The sequence below is a fragment of the Dromiciops gliroides genome, chromosome 2, assembly GCF_019393635.1.
Source record: "Dromiciops gliroides isolate mDroGli1 chromosome 2, mDroGli1.pri, whole genome shotgun sequence".
NCBI lineage: Eukaryota > Metazoa > Chordata > Mammalia > Microbiotheria > Microbiotheriidae > Dromiciops > Dromiciops gliroides.
In genome coordinates this window covers 212,720,824-212,748,399 of record NC_057862.1, presented here as the reverse complement: position 1 = coordinate 212,748,399, position 27,576 = coordinate 212,720,824, and the positions used below count along the sequence as shown (strand labels likewise).

At 35.8% G+C, this 27,576-nt stretch overlaps 1 protein-coding gene across 11 annotated transcripts in view; it reads right to left on the bottom strand.

Moving 5' to 3' along the window:
- The window catches only part of UNC79 (unc-79 homolog, NALCN channel complex subunit), a 323,533-nt gene that overhangs the window by 272,679 nt on the left and 23,278 nt on the right, over positions 1 to 27,576 (bottom strand). For 10 of the 11 annotated variants that reach the window (XM_043986754.1, XM_043986757.1, XM_043986756.1 and 7 more), the window contains exons 2-4: positions 17,803 to 17,923; positions 11,166 to 11,470; positions 6,697 to 6,867 (exon numbers count right to left, since the gene is read on the bottom strand). In XM_043986754.1, coding sequence (XP_043842689.1) covers positions 6,697 to 6,867; positions 11,166 to 11,470; positions 17,803 to 17,923 — 597 coding nt within the window. The remainder of the gene's footprint in view (positions 1 to 6,696; positions 6,868 to 11,165; positions 11,471 to 17,802; positions 17,924 to 27,576) is intronic. The other variant, XM_043986762.1, reaches the window with a different exon arrangement.

Here is a 27,576-nt window from a genome sequence, read left to right as displayed (position 1 = left end):
AGTCTAACTTCCTCCTCACTCCCCCCTCTCCATTGTATAAATATCAAACAATGGCCTTTGGAAGAACCTCGAGTATTATAATTTACACTTCCTAGTGATTTAGAGAATTAGGAAGTACCTTGTCCACAACAGTTCTGTGAGATGAGAGGAACATTTTAATATATTCATTTCACAGATGAAAAAGCTGAGGCATTTAAATGGACTGCCCATAATCATATTACTAGGGGGCAGCTAGTTGGCGCAGTGGATAAAGTACCAGCCCTGGATTCAGGAGGACCTGAGTTCAAATCCAGCCTCAGACACTTGACACTTAAACTAGCTGTGTGACCTTGGGCAAGTCACTTAACCCTCATTGCCCCACAAAAAATAAAAAATAATCACATAACTAATCTAAGAAATGTCAAGCCCCAATTCTCCTGACTCCAAGTGTAGCATGCTTTCTAGTACCATGTTAGACTAAATGAATGGTTAGTATGATGATAACCTCAAACTCCTTGATCCTGAATGCCCTAACCATTCATATACCAAGGAAGATTCATATTGCCATTACAGTAAGAGTTAAGATTTAAGACACAATTGAGCCCATTTTCTTTGGTTGAGTGATATCCTAAGGGAATCCAAGTTTGCCAAAGAGAATTAATGAGACAACATAGACCCCCAAATTCTAAGGAAGGCCAAATTCTTAGAAAATAAATCTAGAATGCATGATCCTTTGAAATGCCAATCTCTAATTCTAGTAGAATTTCTGTTGTAGGATTCCTTTTTCCCTTTTTGTCTAGGTCTTTGCATGGCTGCCTGGGCTGTGAAACAGCAAATGTGACATATGTATGAGGAGTCAGTTTCTCACAGTTGGACTCCATCAGTAGTTCAGTAGAATATTTTCAAAGATCCTAAGAACCAAAGGAATGAATGCCAATTGTCAACCAACTTCAGTTGGATCTAATGCCTCCATGAATATACTTGAAAGAAGGAAGGTAGATTCCACCAATAAATTTTAACTTGGATACAATTGGTAAGCTTCTCTACCAAAGCACATCCCCAAACATACATATTTCAAAGGTATCTGCAAATCTTAGAGTCAACTCTTGGAGAAAAAAAGGTTTCCCAGGTAAAATACAAACCATTTTCAATCCTTAGCCAAATTTTTAACATATATGTATGTATGTATATATTATAATATGTATATATGTATATACATATATATTTGTATTTGTATTTGAAGCAAAAAGAACTGAAATTACATGTCAGATGTGAGAAAGAAATTGAAAAGAAAGGTTGACATAAAAGGCAAATCTGATTTTTAAAATGAACCAAATCTTGCCCTCCAGAAACTCAAAAGGAGTTATTAACTAGTAAAATCATAGCAGCTGGTATCTGAGACAGGATGGCATTGAGGACTTATCACTGTTGTCCTCTTTAATTTTCAAGGGCTGCCAGTAACTTATTAGATCCACTTTAAAGGGCAGACCTTCATACTTTGAGTGCATAAGGGTGCATTCTTACAACATCTGAGAAATTAGCTATTCTTATATTGGCCTTGGGAACATCACAAAAATGAGGCAGAACCCTATGTGCCTTAAGCTCTTTCTCTGTTAAGATTTCTGAATATAGTACCTACTCCAAATTATAGAATCATACATAGAATGTTAGAGCCAGAAGGGAGCTTAGAAAGCAAATTCAAACTTCTCATTTTAGAAATGGGATAAAGCCCAGAGAGATGGAGGAGTACTATGCCCAAGATTACTGAGTTCAAGATCAGAACATAATCAAGGCTCAATCAAAGCTCATATTTCTGTAGTGCTCTAAAGTTTGCAAAGCTGTTAACCTCAAATAATTTCATCAAGTAAACTACATCTTATAATCACCATTCAGGGATACAGGGAGATCTATGATTCTCTCCTAATATAGAAACTTCCCTCACTGGTACAAGATGGCACTAGTCTGTGCCAATCTAGCCAATTGGACTATAATTTACAATCTTAAGAGAAAATTGATTTTGAGAAGGTAAAGGACTTATCCATGGTAACACAGCTATTATCTATCAAGTATAAGACTTGAATTCTGGTCTCCCTGTCTCCAAGGTCAGCCCTCTATCCACTAGGACATGTCACTTTTCATTTCCATTTTATAAATGAGGAAACCAAGGCTTATGGAAGGCAAACAACTTGGTTACCTTCACAGCTAGTAACTAGCAGCTCATAAATACAGGTGGTAAGTTTCAGAATTGAGACATGAATCTATGTCTTTTAACTCTAATACCAAGGCTCTTTCTAGTACATCATGCTGTCTCTCAGTATCATAGCCAAGCCCTTTGTCCTCTGCCTATCCCACAGGCTTTTTATATATCTAAAGTACTATAGAAATGGGAGCTATTAATTCTAATCCAGGCCTCTTGTTGCCTTTGGTCACAAAGATTAATAAGAAAATAAAATACTCATCTCTCATTTCTGTCATAATTTCTATTGGGCCCACATTCCCCTTCATTACCCCACCCTCCTGTCTCCCATCCCCAATGCCAATCTCTAATTCTAGTAGAATTTCTGTTGTAGGATTCCTTTTTCCCTTTTTGTCTAGGTCTTTGCATGACTGCCTGGGCTGTGAAACAGCAAATGTGACATATGTATGAGGAGTCAGTTTCTCACAGTTGGACTCCATCAATAGTTCAGTAGAATATTTTCAAAGATCCTAAGAACCAAAGGAATGAATGCCAATTGTCAACCAACTTCAGTTGGATCTAAAGAAGTCTTTGTTTAACATAAAGGTATGTACTATTGATATGGAGAACTGAATCATAATTACAGGAATAGGGAAAGTTATGTGCAGACAAGTTTTTTACAGACAAGTTAAGAAAATCAAGTTATCATCATGGGGTTTTAGAGCCAGAGAAATGAGATGACTTATCCAGAACACACAGCTAATACCAGATATCAGCAGCTCACTTTTAGATGGCTCTTAAAGACTGGGTAAGGTAAGTGGTGCAAGTATCACTATTTTACAGATCGGAAAACCAAAACCTAGAGAGGTAGTGACTAGTTCAAGATCACAGAGATGAAATTTGAAAGCAGATCACTTAACTCTTCTATTTGTTGTTATTCAGTCATTTTTCAGTTGTGTTCAATTCCTTGTGACCCCATTTGGGGTTTTCTTGGCAAAGATACTGGAGTAGTTTTCCATTTCCATCTCCAGCTCATTTTACAGATGGGTAACTGAGGCTGACAGGGTTAAGTGACTGGCCCAGGGTCACACAGCTAGTAAGTGTCAAGTATCTCAGGCCAGATTTGAACTTAGGTCTTCCTGAATCCAGGGCCGGTGCTTTATCCACTGTGCCACCTAGCTGCCCCAGATCTCACAGATATTGAGTGGCATAGACAAAATTTGAATTCAGGTATTCTGACTCTAAAACCAGCCCCCTTTTCATTATACCAGAATGGTGGTCTAGTCTAACCCCCTCTGTTTACAGCTGAGGATATAAAATTCCTAAGGAGTCAAAAGTGACTGGCAAAAGTCACACAGCAAATGGCAGAATCCAGTCTCCAGTTAAGAGTGAAATTTGGGCCTCATACCAGCTCTTTTTTATCTATAGTAGGCCATTGTAAGTGATTTCCTGCTCCACTGCAATTATTCTCAATGAAAATTCATCTATTTCCTCTGTGTCTAACAGCAGTGACGTTTTAGCTCATATATTTAAAAAATTCTAGGAGCTGGCCTACAAAATGCTTGATGAGCATAATAGATTGGAAAATTTATGTCTTTCTTTTTTTTTTGTGGGGCAATGAGGGTGAAGTGACTTGCACAGGGTCACACAGCTAGTAAGTGTCGAGTGTCTGAGGCTGGATTTGAACTCAGTTCCTCCTGAATCCAGAGCCAGTATTTTATCCACTGTGCCACCTAGTTGCCCCCCAAAAATGATGGGTTTTTTAAAAATATTTTGCCTTTTCGGGATATTTCATGTAAAATGTATTTAGACCAGAGCTAACTGGATAACTTCCTCAATTTTCTATCTCCCTTTGATGATGTAAACAAGGCCTAATTTTGCCTCTTTTTAACTTTTATCTGAGGCTTATTTGACCCTAGATTTGTTCCCTTGGGCAAAACAGAACAAAGTTTAATCCTTCTTCCAAATAACAGCTGCTTGAATTCCTGAAGATGGCTATCATATATCCTCCCTGACTCTTCTCTCCTGCATACTAAATATTCTCTGTGCTTTCAACTCAAGTCATATGCATGACCTGGGACCCTTCTTGATTAGCATCTTAATGAAAAGCTTAAATAAATAAAAAAGTAAATTTACAAACAAAAATGGCAGGACATTATCCAACCTTCATGAAACACTCTTCCTTGTGTCAACTCAGCCATTACTTGTAAACCCTCCAAATTGTATTACTTTGATTCATGATGTCATCATAGTCCTATGTATAGTACACAGAATGAAATGATAAGTTACCATGTCACCTATAAATATGAATAGGATAGGCAGGCAATAGGCTAGTTTCTCAATTCTCTGGATAATTTAAGCAAAAGCAGACTGTTTTCACCTAAATTATAAGAAAATGAACACTCCATGTCCTGAAATAAAATCTTTTGTTAATCAATATGTAAAACTCAAAAACTAAAGAGATCTTGGTTGGGGAAAAATGAAATAGATGTCCTCAGTTCCCTTCCAGCTCTTAGAATCTGCAAATTTGTGAAAAATACAGGTACATTATTTGAAAAAATAAGAGCTTCAAAAAAGCTTGGAAAGACATGTATGAAATGATGTATTGGGGGGGGGGGGAGGCAGCTGGGTGGCACAGTGGATAAAGTACCAGCCCTGGATTCAGGAGAACCTGAGTTCAAATCCAGCCTCAGACACTTGACACACTAGCTGTGTGACCCTGGGCAAGTCACTTAACCCCCATTGCCCCACCCAAAAAAAAAAAAATGATGTATTGGGAAGTGAGCAGAACCAAGAGAATACACAGAGACAGCAATATTGTTTGATAAAGAATTGTGAGTGACTTGACTACTATCAGCAATGCAATGATCCAAGTCAATCCCAAAGAATATTGATGAAACATACTATCCACCTCCAGGGAAAGAACTGATATTGATGGAACAGATTGGGGCATGCTATTTTTCACATTCTTTCATTAAGTGACAAATATAGTAATATTTTTCATGATCATATATGTATAACCCATATTGGATTATTTACTGCCTTGGGGAGGAGACAGGGGAGGGGGCAAGGGAGGGATTGTGATTGGAATAGAAAAATATAAATAAAAATGTTTAATCTGGAAATGTGGGGGAGGGGTTGCTGGGAAGGGTACAGGAGGTATATCTGTATTTATATACATATATATATATATGTTGTGCATTTATGAGATAATTAGGTATTATTTATATAGTAATTATATTTAAACAAATGTGTCATAAATTATTTATATAAATTGATATGTATTTGTTATTTATAAAATAGTTATTTAAGGAATTAAAATGCTAAGTTATATGTATTATAATATATCTAGGTATATCTAAATGTAATAATATAGAAAATGTACATTATATGTCATATATGTGCCTTTATCTATATTATATCTGTTTGATATATGTATAAAATATAATCATATATCACAAATAAAATTTTTTAATTTAAAAAAGAAAAATATAGATACATATATATGTATATATATGTTTCCATATACACATGAATATACTATGAAGCTCCGTGAATATACATATATGGAAAACAACCTGAGCACGTTAAAATAATGAGTAGAATAAATACCTCATTACCAAATGTTATTATGGATTGGTATAGAATATATCTATACATAGTCACCAATTAAGGCAGCAGTTTCTACTGAGGTAGGTAAATGTAATGATGAAAATTATTTTTTCCTAAGGATTGAATTTGGTTGGTGAATAAATGTTTTTTATGAGAACAAAGTTCAATGATGATCAATTTCTAGGCTTTTAAATTATTATAGAGAGGCTGCAATTTTGAAAACTATAAGACCTAACATCATCTTCTCATGTCCATGTTCTGAAAAAGCCTGCAAGATTAAACCCTTAGCAATGAAACAATTCAGTTTAACCCCACAATTGTAACTCTGCTTTATATCTGTATCAACACTCAAATTTTTCCAAAAGGATTTTACATCTTTCCTTTACTCTATCATCATGATATCTCTATGAGATGGGCAGTATAAATATTCTTATTCCCCATTTTGCAGAAAAATAAGACTCAAATTATATGATTTACTGTCGAATTGAAGGCCACATACCAAATTAGATACAGGACTAAAATCTAGATCACCTAACTTTAATCCAGTGTGCTCTACACAATAGCATACTTCCTTTAGGAGCAAAAGGTAAGAATTACTGTATCCCAGAAGGTGTGCATGCTGCCATTTTTATGATAAAAAGTTTTCATCATCTGTAAAATGGAAATTTTTTAATAATCTGTGCTCTACAATGTTTACTTTTTCCCTACAACATAAGGACAAAATATGAATCTATGAAAATTCATTCTTTCATTTGATTTTTACAATAATATTTATGTAAAATTATAACTAGTCTGTGAAGTAACTATTATATTTCTGAAAACCTATAACCCATGACATCAAATACAATTTTCATTAATAGCATATGTTAACATATCTCATATCCCTGCAAAATGTGATAACATCAGACTGAGATCGAAATTGAACTTACATATAGCCATGGGTAGAAAAGATGTGCTGAGATATTCAATAATATCCTTGTGTAGAAACGGAGGAAAGGTAGCTAATGTTGATATCATTGTGTAGGGCAAAGTACTCAGAATGTCATCATTAAGAAAGGGTAGCAAACATGTCGTTGTATAAAATATTGACTGTCCGAGATCTGCAAAACAAGAAAGGAGAAGAAATTAGTAAAATAGTTTGTAACTAAGAAAATATATTAGCTTTGGGGATTGCAGTTATATGAATTGACTAAAGAAATAAGTCACTATTTCTCCCATCCCATCAGGTATTCAATCATAAATTGCCTTGTCTGTTGCTATACATATGTTTTTTGAATTTATACATACATACACACACATAAAGATATAGACATAATGTTATTCAATGACATTAAAATTCTAATCATTATTCAAGGGACAGTTCAAGATAACATTTTTTTTCCTTGAAGCCTTCCCTGATTCCCCAAGACAGAAATGATCTTTCTCTCCTTGGAATTCACATAGCATTTTATTTGCAATTTTTATGCACTTGTCACATTCTTTTTGTTTAACATATTTTTATATACATCTCATACTCCCATTAGACTGTAAGCTCCTTAGGTTCAGGGAATATTTTTAAATGTACCATCTTCACTGCCTACCTAGTACAATGCTTGGCAAAAATAAGTACTTAATAACTGTTTGTTAAATGAATGAATAAAATATTATGATATAATATATGACTCCTTGAGATTAGGAATGTTGCCATTGCCTAGTACAGAGCCTGACATGTAATGGGTGCTTAATAAATGCTTATTGGTTGTAATAATACTTGGTATTCATGCGGCTCCTTGCTTTAATCTCAAATCACTTTCTATGAAATAGTGAATCTTTAAATTCCTGTCTCATTCTTATCTCCAATACATTTTAAGTAAGATGACAGACTCAGGGATGTTTTATTACTTGCCTACCTGTATTTTTATCAAGTTGATAACAGCAGGGAACTACGGTACCTATCAAGCCATGCCATATAACATGAGAAACTTTATTTCATGATCATTGCCTTCAAAACTGAGATAAGGAGGTTGCATAAAACCCAAGAAAGAGAAGCGTAGACACTAATATCACATTCTCAATTAGTTTTGCTTAGGGTGGAAACACTGTCACAAATAATCCAAAATAGTGAGTAGATAATTAAAAAGTCATTTCTAATTTACTTTGGAATTCATTATTGTGGAGTCGTTCTAATGACACTGTGCGTTAGTGGGTGGGCAGAGGAAAAATAATATTTTAGTTGTCCTGTGATTTCACTCTATCAAATACTATTCCCAGTAAGTCATCCATCATTTGAGATGATCTTAGAATCATAGTGCAACAAAATTTTAGAACAAGGACTTTTGATATTATCTAATCCAATCCTTTCATTTTACATTTGAGGAAAATGAGGCCAAAAACAAGTGACTTGACCGATGCTGCAGGGCCAGAACAAATGCAAAGGTCACTTTCTCTCTGAGATTACCTTCTACTTATGTATATATTGTATGTATATAGTTATTTGCATTTCACATTCCCCATTAGGATTATGGGGTTTTGTCTTTCTTTGTAGTATAGTGGTAGTTTAGCGCCTGGCATATAATAATAAATGCTTGTTGATTTGACTTAACCTGACTTCCAGGACTGTGCCCTTTCCCTGCCCTAAACTGCTACTCAGTCAAATTATTGTGAAGATACTGCCTCTGTCTCTAACTCCATCTACTTCTGAAAATTAACCTAAAGTTATCTGTCTTCTTTCAACTTTTATAATGGGGAAAACAAAAACAAAAACCAGCAAACGGATAACAAAGAGAAAAATGAAACAACTTTAAAACAAAAAGATAAAGCATACATATTAAAACTTCTCCATAAATTGAGCAAGAAGTATACATTGACCTGAGCTGTAATTTATTACAATGAACACCCCTCTTCTTAAGTCATAGCATCACAGAATGTCAATGCCAGAAGGGATCTTAAGACATTATCTAGCCCAAACACGTAACTTTACAGATGAGGCAACTCCCATCCAAACAAATAAATGGACTTGCTCACTGCTCCAAAAAGTGGAATGAGTGGCTTCAAATAACTCAGAGGTTATAGTATTGCCCTCACTCAAGGTCTTTAAATAAACACTAGTTATTCAGGATGTTGTAGGAGGAATTACTGTACATGTAAGAGTTGAACTGATGACCTCCTAATTTAGACATTCTATGATCAAGGTTCCATAGTTATTAAATAGCCAAGCCAGGACTTCTATTCTGCTTCAGTATATTTCCACTATACCATACTACCAATACATCAAAGAGCTTAATGAATGCTACATTATTTCATTTCAGATTCTTCATTCAAATTCCACCCATCATTCTAAGTGACAACACATTTATTCAAATTATTCATGCTACACTGGGTCCCGAAGGACAGTGGAGATTTATTTCTATATTTTGAACAAACTAAAGGCCGAGGATTAATCATTCATCAAGGGGGAAACTCCAGAGTAAACCCTTCAAAAAGCATCATATTGTAAGTATTCTGGTCAATGAAAAAGAGGAGGAAAAAAATGTCCCAAGTACAAAAGGTTTTTAATGACCAAATAGCTCCAGTAGCAGCATAAGCCACACTGAAACCATGCAGTATTAGTTCATTATTGATAACAGTGAAAAACCATGTGTATATTCCATCACTGGCACTACCATAGTAAGCTTTAGGAGCTTTCTGTTCAAGAAGGCTCTGGTTTAAGCTATGAGATTTGTGTTGCTTTAAATCGTGATCAGTTAAGAACTGGGAAGAACCTTAAATCATTGGGATCAAACCTTTCATTTTAGAGGTGTGAAAACTGAGAAGAAAAATGTAAAGATACTTGCCAAGGTCAAATTGATAGTGGCTGAGCCAAGACTGAAACCAAGCCCAACAGAACCAGAGCTAGAATACATCCTTTATACCTTTTGACTATTTTATAAGATTTTAACAAAAATGGATTGAATTAAATACTGGCCTTGATGTTTTGAAATAAAAACATATTTTCCAATCAAGAGACTTCAGAAAACAATTTGGATCAACTTTGTTTTAAGCAAATAAAAAAGATGGACAATTTTAACAATTTCTGACAAATAACACATCTTTGTTCAACTATGAATTTCGACCTACTTTGTGGATCATTTGTATATCAATATATCACTTTGGTTATAGTCATACCATACCCCCCAAAACCACCAAAATTCAACAATAAAATCATTATCATAAATGGAACTCAATTTTTAAAAAATAACTCACTAAATATACTATGGCAAAACATAAAACAGACTATTAAAAGATTTAACTAGGAATGCATGATAAGATACCTGAATAATACTCTCATTCATCTACACAGTGAAAATTCCTTATCGTACTTTCAAGAATAAAATCATGAATGCTACAACTCTTAGAGAACTTTTATTTATATGATATCTTTCTCCAAAAATATCACAGTAATTTATTGAATATATTATCCAATGAATCCACCCAAGAGTCTTGCTAGGTTAGGATGCTAAGTATCAGTAATATCCCTTTTACAAGTAAGGGAAATAAAACTCAGAAAGGTTAAGGAAGTTAAAAAAGGTGGTTAAGGTCTAAAATCACATTAGCCAAGAAGGGGAATGAAGAAAAGAGCCTGTGTTTCTTGATGACCAAATTTATGGCCAGAATACTTTAAAGTAAATATTCATAGTCAGAAACACAGAATGTTAGAGCTAAAAGGAAATTTGAAATCATAGAACTATATGGCAACTTAGAGATAATTTAGTCCAAAAGTGTCAAATTCATGGCCCATGGCATATACCACAAGTGTGGTCAAACCAGAATAAAATGTAATTGGAAAATGTTTTTAAAAATAATAAAAACATAATACAACATAGATAATGTTAATTTGAGGTTTTCTAAGTCAATATGCTGCCCTCAGGGATATGTTTCTATCTGACTGTCCTACTTTCACTCCCTTACTTTACAGAAGTAAAAAAAAATGAGTCCTAATAAGGTTACAAGACTGTCCAAAGTTATAGAGTTATTCAGTGGGTAAGACCCCAGGTCTCCTGACTCCTAGTTCATTGACTCATTGGGTTAAGTGTAAATTTTGATTTCTACAAGCCAACATTCAAAAACATTCTATTTGCTCTGTTTGCTTCAAAATAACTCACTTTCTCACTGAAAGGAATCTGATCTTTAAATTCTCCCTCTAAAATGCGGGTTGGCTTAGAAAGAGCATCAGCAGCATACATTTTTTTAAATGGTGGAATGGGGGATATAATATAAAAAAGTTTCACTGTAAATGGGCTTTTTGAAACAAATGATTCATAAATGTGACCAAAGAAAAACAGTTTCCATCACACACCTCCCCACTCCACCACCAAATAGCAAAGGCATTTAACACTTTCATTCATCTGAATCCACTGTAACAATCAGGATAAGTGCTTACCATGTTGACCATGCTGTAGTAATGGAATGAGCTCCAGCAGAGTCACCAAAGTCACGTAAAGGCCTTGATAGTCCAATGAAGGGTAATCTGATAATTGAGCATCACGACTTTGCTGGCCACGTTCAGATGGAGCATCTCGCAGGACGCTGTAAAGGAGGGAGCGAGTAACAGTAGGGTTGATGGAACTGACCTGTGGTCTTAGAGATGGGGTGAGTGGGAATGGCACAGGAAAAAGACACATGGTCATGGGCACTGTCAAATTGGAGGCATCTTGGCTTTCCTTCTTCCCTGTGCGGGACAAAATGCTGTTGGGGGGACAAAGAAAAAATAGAGACAACAAAGACACAAAGAACAGCACATTACATTGAAATGACACTATAAAACAAATAATAAAACACCAGATATTGCCCCACATAAGATGCAATTGCTACAAAGGCAGTGTCTACAAATCTAGTAACCGGCCATATACTTCATGCTTAGAGATACTAAGAAATTAAGGTTGGACTTGGTGATAATTTGCATTGCATCTCATGTGTTATCTGGTTAATAAGGAGCAAAAATATAAAAATGCATGTTTCATGTTTCAGTGCCACACCCATGTTTTACAGTTCAGCAATTTGGTAAAGGGGTGGTTTTCTCAAAGAAGAAAAAGACCGTCAGATTGGCAAGGGTTTTGTTCGGCAAAACAAAGGCACTTGGAAAGGGCATTTTCTGCATGACTATCTAGATCAAGTCAATTACAACATGCAAAATATAGGCATGGCACTTCCAGAAACATGTTTTAGCAAAGAATAAACATGTGTGTTTGTTAAGAAAGTCTTAAAAATCACATGTTTATTTCATCAAAATAATGTCTGTATGTATTTTATGATACTGTTTCATGACATTCTGTCAGTATCATTTGAGATAATGAGTTTAAACAGGCACATGGATTTAGAAATAATATATATTTCTAAAATGCTTAACTAAGCTACATTTGGAAAAGCTATAAAATAATATATAGTTGATGGTCTGTAGCATATGTTTGTGAGCTAATGATAATGGTTGTTTATGTGTGTGTTTAAATTTTGCATGTCGGGGGGAGGAAACATCTTCTCTTATGAATACAAACACTGCTTTGTTAAATAGTTACCTTCAAATTTCTAAGGGTTAAGCAAGCAACACCTGTTATATAGCTGCACATCATACAGTATGCTCCCATTCGTTACTGATGCTACTTACGGTATTATTCAACAAAACTCACTATAAATTAGAGGAAAGATAATTTAGAAAAATTAAAAAGTTTAGAGGGAATCAAAATCAATAACTAAAAAGAATTTAGCTTGGACATTTTAAAAGACATTTTAGTAAAATTACTGCAGCTGAAAAAATTTATTAATTTTTTTTAAAGGAAGAAATTGCTGCTTAAAAAACTTTGGGGGGTTGTTAGGGTTTTATTTGCTTACAAAGTAGGTTATGCTATTTATCAGAAGAAGAGACAATAAATAGGCAATATGATTATAATAATAATAGTGATATACTTTGCACTTATACAGCGCAGTTCTATAGTAAGCATATAAGCTTAACAAATATGAAAGTAGAAAGCACTTATTTTTATCTGTTTCATTATATAAAATAAACTTAATCTACACTTATTCTATAGTCATTACACAGAACTAAATTTCTCAGTGATTGGCTGTTACATGTACAAATGGAAAGTTCTGTGACAAGTTGGTTAGTATCAGGCATGCTTGCTATGTCAGCTAGGAATTTATTCTTCTTCCCTTTTACTGACAGATAGGTCACAATCTACAATAAATGACTACATGGTTTTCCATGTGCCTTATTTACCTCTCAGTTTCCTTTGGCTTCTGTTACCCAATGTCCAATGCAAAACAATTGATAATAATAGAAAATACTTTCAGAATAGTTACAAAATATTTCTTAGCAATAAATAACCTAAGAGTGGATGTGGTTTGTTTTTAAGTACTCAGAGTGTTGAATTCTTGATGTGTTGGGGTTGTTGTTTTTTTTTAATTTGCTTGACTTTGATTGCTATGCCTAACACAATAAAAATGTGCCAGTATAAAAATTCCTGTCACATCTGTCCATCTAGATCTTTTGGGGGTGGCATCAAATTATCCACCAGCCTTGGAGCTCTCTTGCAACAACAGATCTCTCTCTACTGAAAATATCACCTTTGAATGTACTCTTGAGAAGGCCAGCCCTCAGAAAATCAGGTCTCATCCTGTAGGATTCTAACTGGGCCAAGGCCATTACCACACTGGAGCATTAAAAGGAAATACACCTTTCAGGACTCCTGGGCCCCAACTGGAATTTGTACCTGTCCCCACTAATTACATTTTTATATGCTCCTAAATTATTTCTGAAGTCCTATTAGTACAACATTTTGCACATGAGTCTATATCCCACTGAAAATGCCCATAGAACCACACAGGAGAAGAGTCAGATATACTATTTCCCAAAATTCAGGGAATTGCTAGTCTAAACCCAAATTACTGACTTTTGGATAGGATTCTCTTAGAAGTGGTACAAAACAGACCAGCACTTCTCATCTTGGGTAAAATGAATCCCATATAATGAAATAAAAGCAATCCTTTAAGTAAAGCCCTGTGACCCAATCAAACTTTTCTTGGATGGGTAAAAATACTACAATGTTTTTAAAATGAGTAATATTGTGCATCCTAAAACATGAGTATAAGAAGACCTTTTTCCAAGAAATGTTTGATCAGTAAGTTTAAATTTCACAAGCTGAATTCCACTTTGCTATTTTTGCCTCCCTATATGTGGCACTTTCAATAACAGCTGCACACAAGCAGGGTGGGAAGGATGGCAGCATAAACATCTGGGCTACAAGTCTGATGGCAGAGCTGCCCCCTCACTGCCTCTAGATTCAATTCTCAGGTGAGGGTAGGAGGAAAAGGCTGATAATGAGTAATCCATGAAACCAGTCTTTAATTACTATTCATGTATTAATGTAAGGAAATGCTTTCACTTGTGGAGAAACTTAAGGAAGAGCTAATGAATAAATGTGTAATGCATCATTTATGGTGATTTTATGATGTTTTGTGAAGTTTTTTCAAAAAATAAAAGTATTTTTCCCAACCAAATGGTGCATTTCGGGAATGACAAAACCATTTCCCCTATCTGCAATTCTTGCTAATAGATATACACTAGACATTAAATCACAAAGAAGGCTAGGAATGCCCTGCTCAGAAGAGTTAAGTTTAGCAGCCAAATTTTCACCCTTCCTTTTCAACCCATAAGAGATTCTCCTTTCATAGCAATCAAAATTAGAATAGATTAGAGCTAGAAGGGATGGATCTTAGAAATTATCGAGACCAACTCCCTTATTTTGCAAATGAGGAAACAAGGCCCCCGAAAGGGAAGTGACCTACCCAAGGCCCACAGCTCCTTACTGGCAGAGCTAATATTAAAAAACAGGTCTTGGGACTCCTAGAACAGTGTTCTTTCCACAACACTATGCAAGGTCCCTTCCATGTTCATAAAAATTCTGTACTAAGAGAGAACCTCTGAAGGAGTGTTGGGAAAGATGAGAATTTGCCTTCACATATTCATAGCAAAGAAAATTAATTTGTCCAAAGTCTCCCATGAGTTCGACATCTGAATTTGTTCTGACAGATGAATAGAATTTACTTGACTAATCTAGATTCTGGAACTAAATCAATGAAAAGTATATGTATTAACACATCAATCTCCTCTTCACTGTACTTGTGGGTTGCAATCGAGACCTCTGGACTGAGAATAGAATCCACTTTTTAAATTATTTTAAACTCTCTAAAAAGTTAGGACCAATCAGTTCAATCCTGATTATGTTTTAGGTTAGTTTGGGGTTGTTGGTTTTGGGGTTTTGGTTTTTTCTGGGCAATGAGGGTTAAGTGACTTGCCCAGGTTCACACAGCTAGTAGCTGTCAAGTGTCTGAGGCCAAATTTGAACTCAGATCCTCCTGAATCTAGGGCCGGTGCTTTATCCACTGTGCCACCTAGCTGTCCCCAAATATGTTTTTAAAAAACAACTTTATATCCACTGTCAGCCTAAATGGCACTAGAGCAAAGATTGGTGCTAAGGAATCTAAGAGTTTTCAACTTTGAAAAAGGCCTGGAAATTTTTCAATTTCAAATTGGGGAAAGGGCAAGCCCATTCAAAGAGAACCTAGATGTAGGAGAAAAATGGCTATGGAATGTTTTTAACATGAAATAAACTTATAAACTCCTCCAGGAGGACAGGGATAGGATTAGAATCTTCCTTATATCCAAGACAGTGTCCAGCATAGGGCTTAACATAGAGTAAGGCAATGAATAAGTTTGTTGGATTGAAAACAAATGTATCATGGATTGAGTAAATATAGATCAACTCTTCTCAATTTATTTTTCATGAGTATGGCAACATTTTGATGTATTTCCTTTCTCGGTTTTTCATCAAAAGTCCTATTTTGATGCCTCATCATGGTGCAGAGGAAACTCTGGGTTCTTGACAAATATGACAGTGAAAACACAAGCTCTGACAGTCCTACTCAGGCTAGGAAGATTTTGAGTAGGGGCTTAATAATGATTCACGTGTCTGTGACTGGAGAGTCAAAAAGTTCAAAAGGCTTATCACAATGGTGGCCAGAAGCTAGTAAGGTTTTTGGCCTGTGTAACTCCTAAAGATCATCTATTAACCTGTGGTCTGTGAACTTGATAAGGGTCTTCTTTTTTCTACTTTGGTCACTGTATTTCAATGTAATTGATGTTCTTTGAAATTCCCATGTCTTTTATTTTATGGATTTAAAAAGCATTCTAAGAAGGGATCCATAGGCTTCAGTGGACTGCCACATACCAAAAAAAAAAAAAGTTCTAAGCCATTATATTAAGGCAAGAAGGAGTTGAAATCTAATCCAGTAGGGGGAATGCCACATGGGTGAAATTGTGGTTCTTTGGAAATATTAAAGAATATTTTCCTGATATGACTTTGATAAATGAAATTTAGTGTCTCTGCCTATTTAAGTCTTTAGACGTCTGTGCAAAGCTTCCACCGAAATCAGAGAAATGCCTGCAGGTATCCAATGGTACCATTGGACTTAACTGCAGCTCTGGCTAAAATGAAGCATCTTGCAATCTTTCCTCATGCACTTTCATAATCTAGGATTAAAGGAAATGATCAAAGTTTTCTTTTGAAAACACTGACCTCAAAGACACAAAGGCTATGCCGGTCAAGAAAATATGGCCAGATTCCATGACTTGCAAAATTTTCACCATGTAATCTCTTATAATGATATAAATTGGACCTGTATTAGTCATGAAAAAGGGTAATAAATGATCATTTCACTTGGGCAACTAATTTACAGAAGGATGTACAAGTGTGAGGTTCATTATCACTGACCATAGAAGGACTTAGTGAAGAGGGAAGATACAGTCTGTTTCTTGGGCCAATACCTGAAGTCTTTTAAATTTGGTACTGTCTGCTTATGTTCCTCTGGCAACTTCTTCAAGAACCCAAGTGATGACTATGGATTTGGAGATTAGAGGAATCTCAGAGAGCATCTAAGCCCCTCCTCTTACAGAAGAGGAGACTGAGGCCCAGAAGGGGGAAGTAATTTGTCCAAATAACAGAGCCTGAATTCAAAGCCAGGTCCTAGGAATCCAAATTGAGTACCCTTTCTACTACAACAATGATGTCAACCCCAAATGGAAAAGGAGGTGGGCCTGTTAACTATATAAAAAGCCCTGTAGCCACATATTGACTTAGAAAACTAAATATTAATACTAACTATATTTTTATTTATTTGTTAAATATTTCCCAATTACATTTTAATTTCCTTCAGGATACACTTAGTAGTGTTGTAGCTACATGCGGTCCTCAGGCCTGACACCTGTTTGATACATGTTTGACACCTCTGATCTATACCACAAGTATTCCCACCATAAGGCATCAAAGTAGGAACATAATGGACCCAAACAGCAAACTGAATTTTTTGAGCCACTGTGGTCCATTTGCCTGCTTGGTTACCTTGATGATCACCATGAAGCAGATGAACCTTGACTTTCTGCTCTAAATCTGTTTCACCTTATCATAAGAGTAGACAATGAAAAATGGGACCTAGATTTCTGTTTACTTTTCTCTTGTCTCTTAAAGATTTTAAGTAATTAATTTTAGAATACTTTTTATCAAATGATGTGCACCATAGATGTGCAAAATTCATTATCATGGCATTATTGCTCTTCATTCAAGAGGAAGGAAATCCTAATAATATATCTAAGTCCTACTGACTATTAACAATAGAGGGATTTTTCTTAAGACCAAAGCATTGCCTGACCTTAAGTTAAAACAATGTCCATTCTCAGTTTAATCCAACCATCTGTTGGCATAAAGCTCATAACCTTTATTACTTTTAATCAGACACTTCAAAAGGAGCTTAAATTAGCAAATCAGGCAGTAGCCATACAAGCCGTCATTTTAAATTGATGTCAATGATCTGACATTATCTATTTTAGAGAAATTGAGTCCCGACTCTTCTGGCAGAGCAGTGAAAACTTTAATGTCCATTAAAACCTTTAGTTTAAAAACATTAGATCCTAATAAGTTCTAAAATATTGCCTAATAATTCTTAGAGGAAGAAGATAATTTAAAGCTTACCTTAACAAGGTCTGAGAAAAGTATTTCAGGGTGTTTGCGATGTCAGTCCCCGACGGTACAGGATAAATATTGTGGAGGACCCGGTTATGATATTCCTGCAGGTGGCGGATCTTAGAAGCAACTAGAGCAAAACAGAATAAGAAAAGAAGGATCTTGTAGCATGTTCCTAAGAGTTTTGTTTCGTTTTAGTCATCATTAACAAGTTTAACTTTAATTACAACTTTAAGGAAATCATATGTTAATTCTCTACCAGAATCTCTTGTTAAAATTCATAATAGAAACAATGAAAAGTGTTGCAATAACTTATGGTTGTGGCCAACACACCAGTAATAAATCTTACAGAAATCCCAAACTATCCATCTTTTATTTTGTTCCTCTAATGAGAGAGAAACTTATAATAATAGGAATAGCCTAAATTTCTATAGTACATTTCAGTTTGTAAAGTTATAGTAATCCTGTGATTTAGCTATTATAGGTATTATTGTCTCATTTTATGGATGGAAAAAAATGAGGCTCAAGAAGGTGAAGGAATTCCTGATGACACTTCCTCCCTAGATAGCTCATTATTGGCAAAACAAGAATGGAATAAAACCAATAATCTTTCTACTCTCAGAAAATATTGTGGCTGTGGTTCCTTTATATACCAGTCAACTAAAATTGAAAATGAGAACTGAAAACTCTTTCACATAATGCCCAATCTTCAAAAACAGGTTATTGTGCATTGGCATCAATTCAAAAGACAAATGCCTATCATATAACCAGGAAATTTTTACTTCAACAATCTATAATGATAATGCACTTGGCCTATAGCCCACTGTTAAATTACATTAAAAGGTGATTAATTTGAGCCATACAAATAAAATAATAAACTAGTGACTGCAGTAATTTTTAAAATGAATCTCTCATTTTCTTTAAGGAACTTTATAGCTGCTAATACCTTTCTGAGCTTGGCTGCCCAGACCTGCTAAGGACTTGGATCACTGGGGCTTGGATAGGATCTCCATTCTCCTAGACCTACCTGGAGTCACCAACATTGTCCATACTCCTGACCTGACTTTTTGACCTGGCTGTAGTGACTGGACCAGTTCTAGTCATTCCTCGTTGACACATCCCAAGGAGCCATGATGGTCAACTTCTCTTTGGTATCCTCTTCCACAGAGCTCAATTAGTGTCCATTTGTCCTTCTCAGTCATATGTCTCTGAGGCTACTGACCATTAGGTGGTATGACTGTCACTATCAGCAGTCAACATAAGACATCCTTTTAGTATCAAATCCAGGAGAGACAAGATCCTGCTGATTCTTCCTAATAGTGAATGAAAATTAGCTTCTAAATGAATTCTAGAATGACTCCAGCAACCCATAAAAGAGCAGGATATTATTGATAGCCAAAGGGAATAGGATCATTACAGAATTTTAGACCTGTAGAGGACCTTAAAGAAATCACTTTATCTAATACCCTTATTTTATAGAAGGGAAAATTCAAGGCCCAGACAGAAGACTGACTTGCCTGAGTTTATACTGCTAGTGAATGGTACAGTCAGGTCTAGAACACTGGAGTCCCAATCCAGTGCTCTCTCCACTAACCTCACATTTTTATTGAAATTTAATGGATGTAGAAGTGATAGATTTTTATTCAATGGCACCCAGGAGGTGGCAATTTCTGACTGCTTCTGACTTTAACACTACTTGTGAGTTCTGAGGGAGAAAAAAACAGCCATATTTTCCTTTTTCTACTTAGACTATTTGAATTATGTCTTTAGGGGACTCTTCATAGAAAAGTAATCAAAGGTTGCCAATCATAAAATCTTGGGTTCGTACAGCACCTCTGTCCTGAAGTAAGCAGACGAGTTCACTTCTGATATCACATTTATCCTTAGAAATGTTTTACTTAAAAGTTGTTTGGTTTTCCCCAGGAGCATGGTACAAAAATACAAAATTATTTTTTAAAAAACAGGCTGAATTATATCCTCTACAAAAATCATAGGACATCAGAGCTAGAAGATATATCACAGTAATAGAATGTTAGAACAAAGAAGACTAAAGTTGGAAGACACATTAGACATATAATATTAATGCTGCCAGGTACCTAAGGAAACAACATAGATAGAATCACTTATTTTGAGTTGCACATGACCTTAAAAGATCATCTAGTATAGCTCCTTTATTTTGCAGGTAAAAAACAGAGGCCTGAGAGAGACAACAAGTTACCCAAAGTCACATAGCTGGTTAGTATGTCGGAGTCAGCATCCAACCCCATGCCCTCTGTCTTCAAATCCAGTACTGTTTCAATAGTGCTACACCAATCAAAACATCCCTGTACCACCTTGCTGCCCTCAGAAGGGGCCTTAGAGGTTGTCTAATTCAACCCTCTTGTTTGACACAAAAGAAAATTAAGGCTTAGATGGGTGGTGATTTTCCCCAGGTGTCATAGTTTATAAGTGTAAAGGTTGAGACCAGCACCTAGATGTCCACTTCTAATGCCCCTTCTACTAAAGATGGAGGCTATCTAATCGAACCTGCTCATTTTACAGATGAAAAAACTAAGACCAAGGGATGCTTAGTGATTTGCCCAAAGTCGCACAGGTAGGAAGTTATCACAAACAGGACTCAAACCCAGGCCTTCTTGCTCTAAGACCCACCCTCCTTCCTTTATACCATGTGGCCTCCCTAAATTACATTAACCCAATTTCTGTTGTATTAGTCAACAACTTTCATTCAGATTAAAATCTTTTCTCAAACACACAATATATAGTTTCAAATATTTTAAGTATTTCAAATATGATAAGGTAAATAAAGTGCTTGGAAAACTTTACAATGTTATATAAATGTTAACTATTATTATTATACCATCACTGTGTTTATGCCTTGTTGCCGAAGTCAGTCTTATATTTGAACATTCTGCAAGTTGCTTTACAAGTATATCCTGCATAAATACGACTGCTAGGTCTGTATCCCAAAGAGATCATAAGAAAGGGGAAAGGACCCACATGTACAAAAATATTTAAAGCAGCTCTTTTTTGGTGACAAATAATTGGAAATTAAGAGGATGCCCATCAATTGGGGAATGGCTGAACAAGTTGTAGTATATTAATGTAATGGAATACTATTGTGCTATAAGAAATGATGAACAGGCAGATTTCAGATAAACATAGAAAGTCTTACATGAACTGATACTAAGTGAAGTAAGCAGAACCAGGAGAACATTGTAGACAGTAACAACAACATTGTATAATGATCAGTTGTGATAGATCTGGCTCTTCTCAGCAATACAATGATCTAAAACAATTCCAAAGGATTCATGATGGTAAATGCTCTCCACAGAAAAAGAACTGTGGAATCTGAATGCAGATTGAACCATACTATTTTCATTTTTTTGTTTTGTTTCTTTCTTGAGGTTTTTTCCCTTTTCTTCTGATTCTTCTTTCACAACATGACTAATGTGGAAATATATTTAACATGATTGTACATATATAACCTATATCAGATTGTGGAGGAGGTAGGGAAGGGAGAGAGGGAGAAAAATTTGGAACTCAAAATCTTATAACAATGAATGTTGAAAACTATCTTTACATATAATTGGAAAAAATAAAATACTATTAAGATTTGGGGGGGTGGGGCAATGAGGGTTAAGTGACTTGCACAGGGTCACACAGCAAGTAAGTGTCAAGTGTCTGAAGCCAGATTTGAACTCAGGTCCTCCTGAATCCAGGGCAGGTGCTTGCACCACTTAGCTGCCCCAAGATTTTTAAAAACAAGTATATCCTGCATAAATTTGACCTGATCGAAGTAATTTTGTATTAATACCATTAATCAATCAGTGAATCTTTCAAATACCTCTTACATGCCAGATACCATGGTAGGTCTTCTGGATTCAAAGATTTGAAAAAAAACAACAAACCATTCTTGTCCTCAAAGAGCTTACATTCTCTCAGAGGAATCATGTGCACATGAGTAAATACAAACTACATAGGAAATAAATACTAGGTAATTGTAGAATAACACTAATAGCCGAGGGATCAGGAGAGGCCTCTTTGAGGAGCTGGCACTTGAAATTTTTATGGAATATAGAGATTCTAAAGACAGAGGAAAGGAAGAAGTGCATTCCAAACATGGATGACCTCCTGGGAAAAGGCATGGAGATGAAAAATGGAATGTTGTGCGTGAAGAACAGCAAGTATTGTCACCAAAGTTTATCATAAAGCTGCTGATTGCTCACTTATATGAAAATGCTAACTGTAATATGGTTTCACCCAACAACATGAGGTTACCGAAGCAATGAATAACATTATTCAGAAGATTCCTGCCTCTCTTTATAATGGGGATGAGATAGAGTTGGAAGTCCAGGAAAAGAACTGGGAAAATGGAGATGGGGACTGATAAGCATAAGGTCACATACCAAAAAGGAAAAATGCTCCTGCAGCCCTTGAGGCTATAGCTGATAAAGGGGGATTTTCAGTGCACATCCATCTCATATCATGTTATGTTTTACTGAACCATATTAAACTGGAGTGTCACTCTTGAAATCACTGCCCCACTGAGGTTCATGATAGAGAATTCACAAAATACTGCCTTTGCATATAAAAAAATAAAGAAAAGAAAAAATACTGCCTTTCCTGGAAACTCCAGAAATAGACTCTCTTGAAGACAGAGAATGTGTTTTACACATGATATTTCAAAAGCAACATTTGAAAAGACTATGAACACAAACATTCCCCTTTTTGTCATTTTTTCTATTCCCTATTTTTCTTCTTGGCATTTCTCCTTCTGGCATATTAATGATTTTAAATCAGGCTTCTTTAACCTTTTACTACCATTATGTTTCTAATAATATATTTAATAATAAAGTTTCCCATCAGCTTCTATTCCTTAGACCCTGGTCATCAGTTATTCCATTCTTGTCCTTATCCTTTTATTTAGCCCAAATTACCTTTCCTTGTATGGTCATACATCTTATATAGAGAGGCAGTAGCTAGAATGCTGGGCTTAGTGTTCAAATTCTACATCTAAAAGTTACCAATTTATGACCCTAGTCAATTCCCTTTATTTTTATGTGCCTTAGACCCTAACTTCTTAAACTGTGGGTCATGATCCCATATGGGATTGTGTAATGTGGGGGTCACACAAAAATTTGGCAACAGTAAAAGGTTATGTATACCTATTTTACATACCTACATATCAGGGGTCACATAAAAATTTCTCGGGCACAAAAGGGGTCATGAGTGGAAAAGGTTTAAGAAGCCCTGCCTTACTTCACTAGGACTTATCTACTTTAGTCACAGGCCCACTGCCCTCTGAATTGTTAAAAGGAGTTCCTACACCATGTGTTCTTTATTTTGACAAAACCCACAGGTGCTTCCCATATTCATGTATCTTTCCTTAACTTATTAACCAGATACTTAATGAACACCTGTATGTAATACTATATATTTGTTCCTTTAGATGGCTAGTGGATGGGAGTAATTTAAAACAAGATTGAAAATTCAGGTTGCAACTAAGTCATAGAGGAACCTAAATACAAAGCTAAGGAGTTTATATTCTATTCTAAAAGCAACAGGGAGTCCCCAAGAGTTTTTGAGCATAAAGGTTTAGACATAATCGGACCTATGTCTTAGGAAGATCATTTTGGAAGCTACATGAAGGATATATTGGAAAGAGGTGTGCTTAAAAGCACAAAGACAAATTAGGATACTATTACAATAGTTGAGGTGAATGTTCATGAAGGCTTGAAGTAAGGTTGTGGTATTGTACATGGGGTAAAGGGAACAGAAATGAAAGACATTCTATAGATAAAATTCATAAGATCTAATTGGATATGGGAAATGGAGAGAGAAAAGCTAAAGATGAGTCTGAGGTTACAAATATATCTGACTAGAAAGCTGTTGGTGACCTCAACAGAAATAAGAAGATTTGAAAAAGGAACAGATTAAAGAGGGAAACAATGAGTTTGGTTTGGAAAATGTTGAGTTTGAGGGGTGAACAGCACATCCTGGTAGAAATATCTAGCAGATAAATGGAATTCAGGAGAAAGATTAAGTCTGGACAAATGGATTTGAGAAACACCTGCACTTTGTTTTCCTTATTCATAAAATGAGAAACTTTGAGCATATGGTTTTTTGGGTCTTTTCCAGCTCTGGATCTATAACCCTATGAAGAGAAGATCACTTGAGCCATAGGAGTAAATAAGGTTATCAAGAAAGAGATCTCAGAAAGACAAAAAAAAATGTAACCCTGGATAAGGCCTCAGGGGCATCCACAATTATGAAATGGAAAATGAATGGTAGAGGAGCAAAAGAGATTGAGGAGTAATCAATCAGGTAAAACTAGGAGAAAGCAATGTCATAGACACCAAGGGAAGATAGGGTATCCAAGATAAAATGGTGGTCCATATGTTCAGAATCTATAAAAAGGTCAAGAGATTGAAGACAGAGAAAAAGTCGCTGGAATTTGTAATTGAGGAGTCATTGCTTTTAGAGAACAGTTTCAATAGAGTGATGAAAGGGATTGAGGAAGAAGTGGGTAAGTCAAGGTAGAGTCTGTAAAAATCTAAATATTTGACAAGGAAAGAGAGGAGAGAAGTATGTTAATAAATTGAAGAGATTATAGAGTCAATTTAAGGTGGTTTTCTTAAGGATAGAAAGATCTGAGTATATTTATAGACATGAGGAAAAGATAAAAATCAAAGAGCAAAGAGCAAAATGAAGAGTGACTGATAGGGCAGACTCCTAAAGAAGACAGGAATAGAGGACTGGAATAGAGCAAAAGTAGAGGCAATGATTAACCTTGGCAAGGAAAAAAATTTTTTTTTCTTCTTCTTTTTTTTTTCCTTTTTTTTTTTTTTTTTTGCGGGGCAATGGGGGTTAAGTGACTTGCCCAGGGTCACACAGCCAGTAAGTGTCAAGTGTCTGAGGCTGGATTTGAACTCAGGAACTCCTGAATCCAGGGCTGGTGCTTTATCCACTGCGCCACCTAGCCGCCCCCAGCAAGGAAAAATATTACCCCATTCTTTCAGGAGCAAAAGAGCAGATGGTCTAAGATGTAAATAGGAGCAAGGGGGAAAAGGGAAATTTCATTGGATGTTATTGATTTTCTTAGTTAAATAGGAGACATGGTCATCTGAGAGAGAGGGATTGGGAAAGGTATTGGCAGCTTTAGGAGAGAAATTCAAAACAGAAGAGCATTATGATGGAGACAATTGAAAATGAATAAAAGGCATATCATGCATCACTGAGAGCCCAGTTGAGGTTATATAACAAGAATTTACAGCCAAACTAGTTGGCACAGTGATACAATTTCCTTCAGCAGCTTTGTTTCAAGGGCAGAGAAAGCACATGGTAGGGATGATCAAGAGTTTGAGGGTTGACAGGGCATGAATGGTAGAAAGATATGGGGCAAGGAACTCAAGAGTGGAGAACAGCACTTTGTTGAAATAGTTAATTGGATAAGGTCAAAATGGATACACAATTTAGACATAAGAGGTGATACCATAGGTAAATTAGGAGAGAAAGGAATAGTCTACCTATCAGATCTTTGGAAAGGAAAACAGTTTTTGACCAAACAAGAGATAGAGTATATTATAAAATGCAAAGTGGATGATTTTGATTACATTAAATTAAAAAATTTTTGTACAAACAGAAGCAATGCATCCAAAATTAGAAGGGAGGCAGAAAGCTGGGAAACAATTTTTGAGGCCAGTACTTCTGATAAAGGCCTCATCTCTAAAATATATAGGGAACTAAATCAAATTTATAAGAACCCAAGTCATTCCCCAATTGAGAAATGGTCAAAGGATATGAACAGGCAGTTTTCTGATGAAGAAACCAAAGCTATCTATTCCCACATGAAAAAATGCTCTAAATCTCTAATGATTAGAGAGATGCAAATAAAAACAACTCTGAGGTACCACCTGACACCTATCAGATTGGCTAAAATGACAAAAAAGGAAAATAATAAATGTTGGAGAAGCTGTGGGAAAATTGGAACACTAATGCATTGTTGGTGGAGCTATGAACTGATCCAACCATTCTGAAGAGCAATTTGGAATTATGGCCAAAGGGCGATAAAGCTGTGCATACCCTTTGACCCAGCAATACCACTTTTGGGTCTTTTTCCCAAAGAGATCATGGAAGGGGGAAAGGGACCCACATGTACAAAAATATTTATAGCTGCTCTTTATGTGGTGGCAAAGAATTGGAAGTTGAGGGGGTGCCCATCAATTGGGAAATGGCTGGACAAGTTGTGGTATATGAATACAATGGAATACTATTGTGCTATAAGAAACGATGAGCAGGAGGAGTTCAGAGAAACCTGGAGGGTCTTGCGTGGGCTGATGATGAGTGAGATGAGCAGAACCAGAAGAACATTGTACACAGTAACATCAACATTGAGTGTTGATCTACTCTGATGGACTATATTCTTCTCACCAATGCAATGGCACAGAAGAGTTCCAGGGAACTCATGATGGAAGAGGATCTCCAAATCCAGGAAAAAAAAAAAAAAGAACTGCGGAGTATAGATGCTGAATGAACCATACTATTTCTTTTGTTTTTGATGCTGTTGTTTTTTTTTCTATTTTGAGGTTTTCCATCATTGCTCTGAATTTTTTTTCTCCTGTAACATGACTAATGCAGAAATAGTATTAATGTTATTATGTGTGTGTGTATATATATATATATATATATGTATATATATATATATATATATATATAACCTATATCAGATTACCTGCTGTCTAGGGGAGAGGGGAGGGAGGGGAGGGAGGGAGAAAAATCTGAAATTGTAAAGCTTGTATAAACAAAGGTTGAGAACTATCTTTACATGTAACGGAAAAAAAATAAAATACTTTATTAATTTTTTTAAAAAAGAAATAGTTAATTGGGTTAAGACTGTGAAGAGAGGGGCAGCTAGGTGGCACAGTGGATAAAGCACCGGCCCTGGATTCAGGAGGACCTGAGTTCAAATCCGGCCTCAGACACTTAACACTTACTAGCTGTGTGACCCTGGGCAAGTCACTTAACCCCAATTGCCTCACTAAAAAAAAAAAAAAAAAAAAAAGACTGTGAAGAGAAGTAAGTGCAGAGCCAAAACAAGAAGGAGGAAAATTATGATGATGAATAACTAACATTTACATAGCACTTTATATATATTAACTTATTTGGCCCTCACAACAGCCCTATTAGGTAGATGCTATTATTGTCCCCATTTTACAGATGAGGAAACTAAGACCCTGAGAAGTGACTTACCCAGGGTCACAAAGCTAATAAATATCTGAGGTAGGATTCTAAATCAGGTCTCCCTGACTTGTAGTCTTGTATTCTATTCACTGCGTCACCTTCTGATTAACAGGACAAACGGGAAGATAGCTGGAGTGAGAGTTGTAGTGAAGAAGTAATTATGGAAGAATGAGGGTAATCAAGGAGAGGGAAAGATAAGAACCTGGTGAGAGGAAGAATAAAGAGTTCAAGATCACTGAAACGGAAGAGTTTAGGTTGATGATAAAGTCAAAGGTATAACTACCTTCTTCGGGGCGGCTGAAGAAGAGTAGAGATGGAGGTCATAAAGGAGAATAAATTCAGAGGACAAGGTGATTTCCATGAAATTGAAATAGCCAAACCTGAGGGCAAGAGATGAAAAAGAAAAGGAAGACAATGAATCGACTACTAAATTCTTTGAGAAAGAATGGAGAGAAGTGACCTGAAGTTTGGAAGATGATAGGAAAAAATAATCTCAGCATGACAACCTAGATAGAAGAAGTACACTTCAAAGGAGGGGGTAGT